This window comes from Rana temporaria, chromosome 1 (assembly GCF_905171775.1).
Source record: "Rana temporaria chromosome 1, aRanTem1.1, whole genome shotgun sequence".
Lineage (NCBI taxonomy): Eukaryota > Metazoa > Chordata > Amphibia > Anura > Ranidae > Rana > Rana temporaria.
This window is the reverse complement of record NC_053489.1, coordinates 49,691,178-49,704,131: the sequence shown is the minus strand read 5'-3', so window position 1 is coordinate 49,704,131 and position 12,954 is coordinate 49,691,178. Positions and strand designations below refer to the sequence as shown.

The following is a 12,954-nucleotide window of genomic DNA, read 5'->3' as shown; positions in this document are numbered from 1 at the left end:
ATGATAGTTGGGAATGACGTCAGATGGATCTAGTGTGTGACATCATTCCACACAAGACAGTTGGATGGTCCCGTGGCTGTGTCTTTTACCACTGCTTATTAACTTCAGGATACAAGCAAGCCCAATTTTTTTATGAAAAATATACTTTTTAAACTTAGTTACACTATGTGGCTTCTTGTTTTTAATGCATAACATGCCTGCCCATTAATCGTGCTGATGTGAAGTACTTGTTAGATCCAATACCAGCAGCCATCCCCTTTTTTACAGAATCATTTGATCATTGCGATACCCGATCGTGAGAGCATCAGCTATCCGATGGACACCATAAATGCACTTGGATCTCTATAACTTGAGATATCTTTCATCTGGTAAGAGGCCTGCTTTTCTATTGGGAAAAGTACCTTGTTTGCACTGGAGAACTTTATTTCAATATGGAGCACTGAGCACTTTTTTTTATACACCTGGAATAGCACAGGTTCATGGATTATGGACTTTTTTCTTTGGATCAATTGATTTATTTTGTATATATATGAAATCTTGCATATAGGTCTTTGAGTCACATTTTGATGCAATCCTTTCACAATTTTAATTGAACACTTTGAACGTGTCAACTAAGTGACGTCAGTAATGATATATTGGTCTTCGGGCTGTATTGGTCTAAAATTTGGTAACGAATTGTCCCCAAAGTCGATGTAATTGCGGCTGGGGGTCTTGATATGGAACTCAGTGGTATACAGCCGATTCGGTAGACCACATGTGCCTTCAAAAACCTAAGACCTATGAGAAGGGCAGTTATGTACATTATTGCTAGTACTTGTTATGTACATTGTGTTTGACTTGGTAAAAGGGAAATGCACTAGTAGAACTTAGTTAAAAATTTTAGTTTTTGGAATGTTGGTTCAATTTTCTAATTGTTAGTGGGGTCAAATTCACTGTTGATTTTTAACTGCAGTGATGGCAAAATATGAATGGAACATTTTTCTTCAAAAAATTTCTAAGAATAGATGTTGTTTTTGTTTGGTGAAGTCCATTCACTACAAAATCGAATGTGAAAAATACAAAAAGTGAGTGAGTGAAAAACTTATATAGCGCTGCACATGCAAACTGAATCGCCTCTGGGCGCTTGTTTGACCATTTATCCTTTGACCTCAAAAGAGATGGGTTTTGATCTTTCTCCTAAAGGCCAAGTGGTTCTCCTCCAACCGAATAGATGTTGGTAAAGTGTTCCAAAGTCGAGGGCCCAGGACAGCAAATCTTCTTTCTCCTTTGGACTTGTATCTGGTTTTTGTATTGGGAATTTTCATGAAAATGTCATACAAACATTCATTTAAAATTCTGCTAATGTTTGGCCAGCTTTAGCGCCCCTAATTTAAAACGGTAAGAAGTAAAAGACCTCAATTGATAAAATGTCCCCTTCAAATACACCAAATGGTTATAAAACAAAAAGAGGGCAAGAGCGTGCCCAATACATATTCCAAATGAAACTTTCAAAAGCCAAAAAGGCAACAGACATGTTTTCTGTAATCACTGAGAAGGTAACCAAAGGCAAGTGATGACTTAAATCAATAACATAGAAAAGACCCGCAAACCACCAAAAAGTAAGAAAGAACACGATACAGCCTTTTTCCTGTTTACAAAAATTGACAATGAAATTTTTGAGATTACTCTTTAACATTTCTTAAAGAGTCTGCCTTTGTGTTGTCCACCATACCACAGGAAAAAGATCAGCCGTGTCAAGAGGTAAAGGAAAAAAGGAAAAAAAAAGAGTGAAGGGGGATTTTACCATGGGCGGCTGAGCCTGTTCAGCGAGAACGTCAGTCACACTGCAAGATCGTAATCTAGATGAGGGCTCCCGCTGCTGAAAAGACAAGATGGAAGCAATGTTGCCTTCTGCTGAATGGTTGCTAGGGAAAAGAGGCACATTTGTAGTCCGATGGCAGAGGCAAGTAGAAGTGGGTGACAACACTGCAGATGTTTCCACAGTTGTTTTAAAGCACTGCCACTTTTTTTTTTTTTTTTTACAAATCTCAACCTGAAAATGGCCTCTGCCAGAGAACTCACATGAGAGGCAGTTAATCTCCTGACCCTGGTATGGGTCACTGAGTATTAACTCTTTATAAAGGTCTATACTGTAAATATTGGACTACTGAAGCTGATAAATATGCTCCAAACTCTGCAAAAACCCAATCATACAACCAAGCTACTGGAATCAAGGTGATCCAAACTATTCATTGACTGCAAAGCAAGAAGTCCAAGCAACTGAAATGCTAAGGATTATAAAACCAAAGTCCAGCTCCAAAACTTTTCTTAATCCTCCAATGATGCCGTGTATATCAGGTTCAGGTCTAAGGGAGCCTGCCTATGGTCCAACTTTCACAAAGTCGAACACAAGTTCGCACTCTGATGCTCTCACTCATAAAACTTTATTAGCCATCACAGACACACAAAGGTGTCAGAGTGGGGCAGTCTGCAGAAAAACAAACACTCCTGCGCACAAGCCCCCAGGTGGACTAGAGTTCGTAATGGATAATGCCACAAGTCTTGTTGCCCTCAAGGACAGGGGTATCCTAGCAATCAAGAGAAAAGGGGGCACACCAACCTTGCATTATCCTTGGGTTCATTTTATTAAAAGTAAAGTTAAAAAAACTACTCACAAATGGAAAAAACTTGCGATACAAATCATCTCCGGATGACAACAATTGGTCTAAATGACAACAGACTCCAGATGGTATCAGAGGAGATTTCAAAGGCCACTGCTGGCTGATGCGTTTTAAAGGAATACCTTCTTCCTTAAGAGCCCAGCAGTCTGCAGCTGGAGACTCCTTTGTGTTTGTTCTTGCTAACAAAGTTTTATGAGGGATGGAATCAGAGTGCGACTTGGTGAAAGGGAGACGCTAACAAGATTGATTCTACTTAAGCTACAATGGTGGTGCAATGAGATTTTTTTGTGACATGGACCTAATAGATACAAAACACACGGCAAGTGGTGTGACATGGACCTAATAGATACAAAACACACGGTAAGTGGTGTGACATGGACCTAATAGATACAAACCACACGGTAAGTTGCTGATCCTGAACGAAAATATTTTTGAATGTAACTAGTCTTTAGTATAGCAGTTAGTAATCTTAAGCTGGACATACACTAGTAGAATTTAATTAGAATTTTTTTGTTTTTGGAATGTTGGTTCAAGTTCCTAATTGTTTGTGTGGTCAAGTTCGATGTTCATTTTCAACTGCAAAATCTGAATGGAATATTTTTCTTGAACACATTTCTAAGAGTAGAAGTTGTTTTTGTTTGGTGAAGTCCATTAACTCCAAAATTCAATGTGAAAAAGCCAACGGAATTTGAAGTACTTTCGATCTCCATTTGTCAAATGTACTGAGAATTTTCATAAAAATGTCGCACAAACATCTACTAGTGTGTGGACAGCTTTAAAGTTGCTGTTATGAGACAGTAAGCAGTAAAAGTCTTCAGTTGGTTAAATTTCCCCTTTAAATACACCAAATGGTTATGAAACATGAAGAGGGTAATAGTGCTGCCTAATACATATTCCAAATGAAACTTTCAAATACCAAAAATACAACAGACATGTTTTCTGTAATCACTGACAAGATAGCCAAAAGTTAGTGATTAATAAGTGATCAATAAGTAACTTAGAAAAGACCCGCAAACCACCAAAAAATAAGGAGGAACAAGATATAGCCTTTTTCCTGTTCACAAATGTTGCCATGAAATGTAATACTCTTTAACATCTCCTAAAGAGTTTGCCTTTGTGTTGTCCACCACACCACACCACAGGAAAAAGATCAGCCGTGTCAAGAGATAAATGAAAAACACAAAACAAAAGAGGGAAGGGGGAATTTACCATGGGTGGTGGAGCCTGTTCAGCGATACCGTCAGTCACGCTGCAAGACCGTAATCTAGATGAGGGCTCCCGCTGCTGAAAAGATAAGATGGAAGCAATGTTGCCTTTTCCTGAATAACTGCTAGGGAAAAGAGGCACATTTGTAGTCTGATGTTTGAGGCAAGTAGAAGTGGGTGACAACACTGCAGATGTTTCCACAGTTGTTTAAAAACACTGCCACTCTTTTTTACGAAGCTCAACCTGAAAATGGCCTCTGCCAGTGAACTCACATAAGAAAAAGTTGATCTCCTACACAGAGAATGGCCGACTCTGTAATGGGTCACTGGAAAAGATCTGATTATTATCTCATTATAAAGGACCACAGTGTAAATATTCTCATTAAAGACCAACATAATTCTGTATTTTATTACCTTCGAGAGATTCCGGTGACAAGATATTCCTCCCTACTAAAAATCCTAACTGTCAAAATCACATAAGTGACTATTGAAACTTATAAATTTGCTTTATTTCAACATGGAGCACTGAGCACTTTTTTGATACATCTTGAATAACATGGATTAATTGATTATGGACTTTTTTCTTTGGTTTCATCTATTTTGTATATATATATATATATATATATATATATATGAAATTGTCATGTGTATGGGTCTTCGAGACACATTTGTATGCAATCGCGCACCAAACATTTTTTCATACGGGTGTACCTTCCCTATTAAGTGATGTCAGTAATGGAATATTGGTCTTTGGGCTGTATTGAGTGGTAATTTGGTAACTAATTGTTCCCAGAGGTGGTGTAATTGTGGCTGGAGGCTGTGATATAGAACTTAGTGGTTGATACAGCAGATTCGGTAGACTGCGCGTACCTTCAAAAACCTAACAGCTATGAGAAGGTCAGTGATGTGCATTATTGTTCATACTTGTTATGTACATTGTGTTCCACTTGACGAAAGGGCAATGCTAACGGGATAGATTCTGCTTAAGCTACAAATTGCTGCAATTAGATTTTTTTTGTGACATGGACCCAATAGATGCAAAACAACTGGGCAAAACTGGTCTTTAGTATAGCAGTTAGTAATCTTAAGCTGGACATACACTAGTAGAATTTAGTCAGAAATTTTTCGTTTTTGGAATGTTGGTTACATTTTCTAATTGTTTGTGGGGTCATGTTAATTTTCAACTGCAATATCTGAATGAAATATTTTTTTAAAACACATTTTTAAGAGTAGAAGTTGTTTTTGTTTGGTGAAGTCCATTAACTCCAAAATTTTATGTGAAAAAGCCAACGAAATTTGAAGTACTTTCGATCTCCATTTGTCAATTACACTGAGAATTTTCATAAAAATTTTGCACAAACATTCATTTAAAAATCTGATAGTGTGTGGCCAGCTTTAGAGTTGCTGTTATGAAACAGTAAGCAGTAAAAGTCTTCAGTTGATGAAATTTCCCCTTTAAATACACCAAATGGTTATAAAAGAGGATAATAGAGCTACCCAATACATATTCCAAATGAAACTTTCAAAAGCCGAAAAGACAACAGACAAGTTTAATGTAATCACTGACAAGATAACCAAAAGTTAATGATTAAGAAGTAACTTAGAAAAGACCCGCAAACCACCAAAGGGTAAGGAAGAACACGACATAGCCCTTTTCCTGTTTACAAAAGTTGCCATGAAAATAATACTCGTTAACATCTCCTAAAGAGTATTTATGTTGTCCACCACACCACAGAAAAAAGATCAGCCGTGTCAAGAGATAAATGAAAAAACACAAAACAAAAAGAGGGAAGGGGGAATTTACCATGGGCGGTGGAACCTGTTCAGCGATACCGTCAGTCACACTGCAAGACCGTAATCTAGATGAGGGCTCCCGCTGCTGAAAAGATAAGATGGAAGCAATGTTGCCTTCTCCTGAATGACTGCTAGGGAAAAGAGGCACATTTGTAGTATGATGGTTGAGGCAAGTAGAAGTGGGTGACAACACTGCAGATGTGTCCACAGTTGTTTAAAAACACTGCCACTCTTTTTTACGAAGCTCAACCTGAAAATGGCCTCTGCCAGCGAACTCACATGAGAGAAAGTTGATCTCCTACATAGAGAACAGCTGACTCTAGAATGGGTCACTGGAAAAGATCCGATTATTATCTCTTTATAAAGGTCCATAGTGTAAATATTCTCATTAAAAATCAACATAATTCTGTATTTTATTACCTCTGAGAGATTCCGGTGATGAGATATTCCTCCTGACTAAAAATCCTAACTCTCAAAATGATATAAGTGACTATTGAAGATTATAAATTTGCTTTATTTTAACATGGAGCACTGAGCACTTTTTTGATAAATCTTGAAAAACACGGATTAATTGATGGACTTTTTTTCTTTGGTTTCAGCTATTTATTTTGTATATATATATATATATATATATATATATATATATATAAAATTTGTCATGTATATGGGTCTTTGAGTTACATTTGTATGCAATCATTTACAATTTTAATTTAACACTTTTCACATGTTAAACAAACTTTATTTAAAGAGATAGAAACATTTTTTAATATGGGTGTACCTTCCCTATTAAGTGATGTCAGTAACGCTATATCGGTCTTCGGGCTGTATTGGGTGGTAATTTGGTAACCAATTGTCCCCCGAGGTGGTGTAATTGCGGCTGGAGGCTGTGAAATGGAACTTAGTGGTTGATAAAGGCGATTCGGTAGACTGCATGTGCCTTCAAACACCTGAGAGCTATGAGAAGGTCAGTTATGTACATTATTGTTCGTACTTGTTATGTACATTGTGTTCCACTTGGCAAAAGGGAAATGCTAACGGGATTGATTCTGCTTAAGCTACAAATTGTTGTAATCATATTTTTTGGGACATGGACCCAATAGATACAAAACACCCGGGCATAACTAATCTTTAGTAAAGCAGTTAGTAATCTTAAGCTGGACATACATACACTAGTAGAATTTAGTTAGAAATTTTTCGTTTTAGGAATGTTGGTTCTATTTTCTAATTGTTTGTGGGGTCAAGTTCAATGTTATTTTTCAACTGCAAAATCGGAATGGAATATTTTTCTTGAACACATTTCTAAAAGTAGACTTTTTTTTGTTCAGTGAAGTCCATCCACTCCAAAATCGAATGTGAAAAAAATAACAACATTTTTACGTACTTTTGAACTCTTATTAGCCAGCACTGACACACACATTTGGGGTAGAGTGCAGGTGGAGACTCCTCTGTGTGTTTGTGCTTGCTAATAAAGTTTTATGAGTGATGGCATCAGAGTTCGACTCTGTGTTCAACTTGCTGAAAGGGAAACGCAAACAAGATTTATTCTGCTTAAAGCGGTAGTTCACCCTCCTTTCCATCATTAGACCATTAAATTCGGCATCGTAGCGCGAGCTACGGTATGCCGGTCTTAAATTTTTAATCCCCGTACTCACTGTGGTATCGCTGATTGAAGAAATCGACTCCCGCGGGGAATGGGCGTGCCTATGGAGAGGGAGGATGATTGACGGCCGGCTCTGGCACGTCACGCTCCCCGAAGACAGCCGGAGTAGGTCTCGGCTATTCACGACGCCTGCGCACAGGCTATGCGCAGGCGCCGTGAATAGCCAAGCCTATTTCGGCTATTTCCGGAGAAGCGTGACGTGTTAGTAATCTTAGGCTGGACATACACTAGTCGAATGTAGTTAGAGACTTTTCGTTTTCGGAATGTTGGTTGATTTTCTAATTGATTGTGGGGTCAAGTTCAATGTTTATTTTCAACTGTTGTGATGGCAAAATCTGAATGGAAAAATTTTCTTGAACAAATTTCTAAGAGTAGATGTTGTCCATTCACTTCACAATCAAATGTGAAAAAGACAATGACATTTTTAAGTATTTTTGAACTACATTTGTCAAATGTACATAGGATTTTCATGAGAATGTCGTATAAACATTCATTTGAAAATTTGCTAGTACCTGGCCAGCTTTAGATTTGCTATTATAAAACAGTAAGAAGTAAAAGTCTTCAGTTGATGAAATTTCCCTTTCAAACACAGCAAATAGTTATAAAACCAGTAGAGGTTTCCAAATTAAACTTTCAAAAGCCAAAAAGACAACAAACATGTTTTCTGTAATCACTGACAAGGTAGGCAAAAGTTAGTAATCGCTTAAATTAATAATTAACTTAGAAAACACCCACAAACCACCAAAAAGTAAGGAAGAACACGATATAGCCTTTTTCCAGTTTACAAAAAGTTGCCATTTGATATTACTATTTAACATCTCTTAAAGAGTCTGCCTTTGTGTTGTCCACCATACCACAGGAAAAAGATCAGCCGTGTCAAGAGGTAAATGAAATACAAAACAAAAAGAGGGAAGGAGGAATTTACCATGGGAGGTTGAGCCTGTTCAGCGATACCGTCAGTCACACTGCACGACCGTAATCTAGATGAGGGCTCCCGCTGCTGAAAAGACAAGATGGAAGCAATGTTTCCTTCTCCTGAATGACTGCTTGGGAAAAGAGGCACATTTGAAGTCTGATGACTGAGGCAAGTAGAAGTGGGTGACAATGCTGCAGATGTTTCCACGATTGATTAAAAGCACTGCCACTCATTTTTTACGAAGCTCAACCTGAAAATGGCCTCTGCCAGCAAACTCACATGAGAGGCAATTGATCTCCTACACAGAAAACAGCTGACTCTGGTATGGGTCACTGGAATAGATCTGATAGTATTATCTGATATCTTTATAAAGGTCTATACTGTAAATAGTCTCACTAAAGACCAACTTAATTATGTATTTTAATACCTCAGAGATTCTTGCATTGAGATATTCCTCCCTACCAAAAATCCTAGTCCTGGTTGAGATAAGTGGTTACTGAAGCTGACAATTTTGCTCCAAACTGCAAAAAAAAACAATCATGGAACCAAGCTAATGGAATCGCTGTAACCCAGACTCTACGTTGACTGTAAAGCAAAAATTCTAAGCAAATGAAATGTTTGGGTCCAAAACTCTTCCTAACCCTCCTAAGCAATAATGCTGTTTATTTCAGGTGCAAGCCTTAGCACGCCCACATATGATCCATTCCACTTTCAGCAAGTCAACAAAAGGTCGCGCTCTGATGCTGCCACTCATAAAACTTTATTAGCCAGCACAGACACTCAAAGCTGTCAGAATGGGATGGTCTGCAAATGGAGACACCTTTGTGTGTTTGTGCTTGCCAATAGAGTTTTATGAGGGATGGAATCAGAGTGTGACTTGGTGAAAGGGAAACACCAATGAGATTGATTCTGCTTTAGCTACAAATTGCTGCAATCAGATTTTACATTTTTTTTTTTGTGACATGGACCTATTAGGTACAAAACACTTGGCTGATCCTCAACTGAAATGTTTTTGGGAGTAACTAGTCTTTAGTATAGCAATTAGTCATCTTAAGCTGGACATACACTAGTATAATTCAGTTTGAAATTTTTAGTTTTTGGAATGTTGGTTCGATTTGCAGACTGTCAGTGGGGTCAAGTTCAATGTTAACCCTCAACTGCAGTGATGGCAAAATTCAAAGGAGCAGGATGGAAAACTGCTCTTGAACAAATATCTAAGAGTAGATGTTGTTTTTGTTTGGTGAAGTCCATTCACTCCAAAATCAAATGTGAAAAAGACAACTCAAATTTGCAGTACATTAGAACATTTGTCAAATGTACTGAGAATTTTCATATGAATGCCAATATAAACATTTATTTGAAAATCTGCAAGTGGGTGACCAGCTTTAGACTTGCTATTATAAAACAGTAATGCTGGGTACACACGATCATTTTTCAGCATGAAAAAAAAAAAAACGTTTTTCAGCATGTCCAAAAAACATAGTTTTTCCAACTTCATCATTAAAAACGACGTTGCCCACACACCATCGTTTTAAAAAAATGTTTTAAAAAAATGATGAACAAAGCGCGGTGACGTACAACAAGTACGACGGCACTCTAAAGGGGAAGTTCTATTTGCTTTTGGGCTGCTTTAGCTGATTCCGTGTTAGTAAAAGACGATTTGCGCTTTTCTGTCTGTTACAGCGTGATGAATGTGCTTACTCCATTACAAATGCTAGTTTTACCAGAACGAGCGCTCCTGTCTCATAACTTGCTTATGAGCATGCGCGGGCTTAAAACATAGTTTTTGCCCACACACGATCATTTTTTACAACCCGAAAAACAAAATTTTTTAAAACAACGCTAAAAAATGCAGCATGTTCGATTTTTTTTTTCGTTTTTCAGAAGCCGAAAAACTATGTGAAGCCCACACACGATCATTTTAAATGACGTTTTTAGAAACGTCGTTTTTTTTCATGCCGAAAAATGATCGTGTGTACGCGGCATAAGAAGTAAAAGTCTTCAATTCCCCCTTCAAACACACCAAATGGTTATAAAACAAGAAGCGGGTAATAGCACTGCCTAATACATATTCCAAATGAAACTTTTAAAAGCCAAAATGACAACAGACATGTTTTCTGTAATCACTGACAAGGTAACCAAAAGTTAGTGATCACTTAAAGCGGTAGTTCACCCTCCTTTCCATCATTAGACCATTAAATTCGGCATCGTAGCGCGAGCTACGGTATGCCGGTCTTAAATTTTTAATCCCCGTACTCACTGTGGTATCGTTAATTGAAGAATCCGACTCCCGCGGGGAATGGGCGTGCCTATGGAGAGGGAGGATGATTGACGGCCGGCTCTGGCACGTCACGCTCCCCGAAGACAGCCGGAGTAGGTCTCGGCTATTCACGACGCCTGCGCACAGGCTATGCGCAGGCGCCGTGAATAGCCAAGCCTATTTCGGCTATTTCCGGAGAAGCGTGACGTGCCAGGGCCGGCCGTCAATCACCTTCTCTCACCATAGGAACGCCCATTCCCCGGATTCTTCAATCATCGATAGCACGGTGAGTACGGGGATAAAAAATGTAAGACCGGCATACCGTAGCTCGCGCTACGATGCCGAATTTAATGGTCTAATAAAAAAAAACTTTTTTTTTTTTTTTAACAGGGTGAATCCCCGCTTTAAATCAATATGTAACTTAGAAAAGACCTGCAAACCACCAAAAAGTAAGGAAGAACACGATATAGCCTTTTTCCTGTTTACAAAAAGTTGCCTTTGTGTTCTGCTTTTGTGTTGACCACCATACCACAGGAAAAAGATCAGCCGTATCAAGGCAAACAAGAAAAAAAAAAGAGGGAATTTACCATGGGCAGTTGAACTTGTTCAGGGACACCGTCAGTCACACTGCAAGACCGTAATCTAGATGAGGGCTCCCGCTGCTGAAAAGACAAAATTTAGGAAAGAATTGTTAATTTAAAACTTGAATAAAGTCATTGACAACATCCAAGATTGACACAGTTGAACAGTTGTGTTGGTATAAAAAGGCACACTATCAAACTCCCAACATAAAAAATAAAATAAACTAATGCCTTGTTTCCACTGAACGGAACGGTTCGGGTCAGTAGATTTGGAACGGTTTAGAACGGACCGGTCTATTCTCGTGAGCGTTTCCACTGCAAATCGGACTGTCGGGACCATACAGGATTTAGAAAAAATGCCACCAATCAGTGGAATGTATCGCATCTACGCCCTAATGGAACCGTTCCATTTACTATGGCCCCACATCTGAAGCAGGACCCAGAATGGTCCGGTACGGTTCTGTTTTTTGGCACACTTTCATAATGGAAACACTCAAAATAGCGAACCGTACCGAACCGATCCGCTCAGTGGAAACGAGGCATAAGTAAATAAATAGATAATATATTCTTTTTTTTTAAATCACCAAATGGAGGAGATTCATAATAATTGTTACTTTACTCCTTTCCCAAGCTGCTTGCTGCAGTGAAGAAAATAATGTAAAACCCATAGCAACCAATAACTAAAGCCCAACCAATCAGAAATAATCTCTTACCTGATCTGACTATAGGATTGTTTACTATGGAATAGAGCACACTGTGGAACATCAATGCTCCCCCTGCATTGTTTTAAATTTCGACCTCTTTCACACTGTGGAGCTTTTCACACTAAAAATGGCACCTGTAAAGCACCTGAAAAGTGCCTCTCATGTCTCTCCAGTGTGAAAGCCCGTGTGCTTTCACACTGGGGCAGTGCAGGATGAGAAAAAAACTCCCGCAAGCAGCATCTTCGGGGCGATGCGGGAGCGCTGTATACACTGCTCTTAAAGCGCCCCTGCAATACGGGCGCTTTAAACCCTTTCTTCGGCTGCTAGCGAAACTTAATAGCATCCCGCTAGCAGCCAAAAAGCACAGTTAAAACAACAGAAAAACACAGCTAAAACTAGCAGTGCTTTATCGCCAACACACCCCACCCCAGTGTGAAAGTAGCCTTACTGTAGCAGCAAATCCAAGATGTTCCATATTAAATAATTTGTCCATTAAAAAAAAGTCAAAATCCCAAAAAGCCAAAAAAGATTTACTTTCAGCAATGAGAGCTGAAAAGAAGTTAAATGCCTGAAAGTAACGATTGATATGGTAAAGTTCTATCTTAGTGGGTTCATGATTGTCCAATTTGAATTTGACATGTCTATATTAAAAGTAATTCTATGGTATAGGAAGTTTATAAACCTGTCATGCACTAGCAAGGTGGGTAACTTAATGGCCTTACAGGTGATAACAGGCTTGGGTTTGAAGTCCATTAGCCACACAATCTGCATGGAGATTGCAGGTTCATGAACTGTATGTGTCCTTCAGGTGCTCCAGTTTTTTCCCTGTAATTCGGGAACCTACTAGTAATTTAATTGCCATCTATATACAGTGCTGTGAAAAAGTATTTGCCCCCTTCCTGATTTTTTTTTTTTTTGCATATTTCACACACTTAAATGATTTAGATCATCAAACTAATTTTAATATTGCACAGTGATAACCCGAGTAAATCCAAGATGCAGTTTTTAAATTATTATTTTATTAAGGGAAAAAAGCTGTTCAAACCTGCCTGGCCCTATGTGAAAAAGTAATTGCCCCCTCCCATGCTGAATCATGAATGAACTGTGATTAACCACATTTTTTTGGAAAGCAGAGTTAAATTTCACTTGCCACACCCAGACCCGATTGCCAGAC

The 12,954-nt window shown here is 38.5% G+C and overlaps 1 protein-coding gene across 18 annotated transcripts in view; it reads right to left on the bottom strand.

The window, feature by feature from the left end:
- NEDD4L (NEDD4 like E3 ubiquitin protein ligase) overlaps nt 1-12,954 on the bottom strand; it is a 615,111-nt gene that overhangs the window by 89,923 nt on the left and 512,234 nt on the right. For 10 of the 18 annotated variants that reach the window (XM_040337654.1, XM_040337707.1, XM_040337690.1 and 7 more), the window contains 5 exons: nt 11,083-11,157; nt 8,245-8,319; nt 5,670-5,744; nt 3,870-3,944; nt 1,784-1,858 (listed from right to left, as the gene is read on the bottom strand). In XM_040337654.1, coding sequence (XP_040193588.1) covers nt 1,784-1,858; nt 3,870-3,944; nt 5,670-5,744; nt 8,245-8,319; nt 11,083-11,157 — 375 coding nt within the window. The remainder of the gene's footprint in view (nt 1-1,783; nt 1,859-3,869; nt 3,945-5,669; nt 5,745-8,244; nt 8,320-11,082; nt 11,158-12,954) is intronic. The other 8 variants (XM_040337597.1, XM_040337611.1, XM_040337618.1 and 5 more) reach the window with 5 other exon arrangements.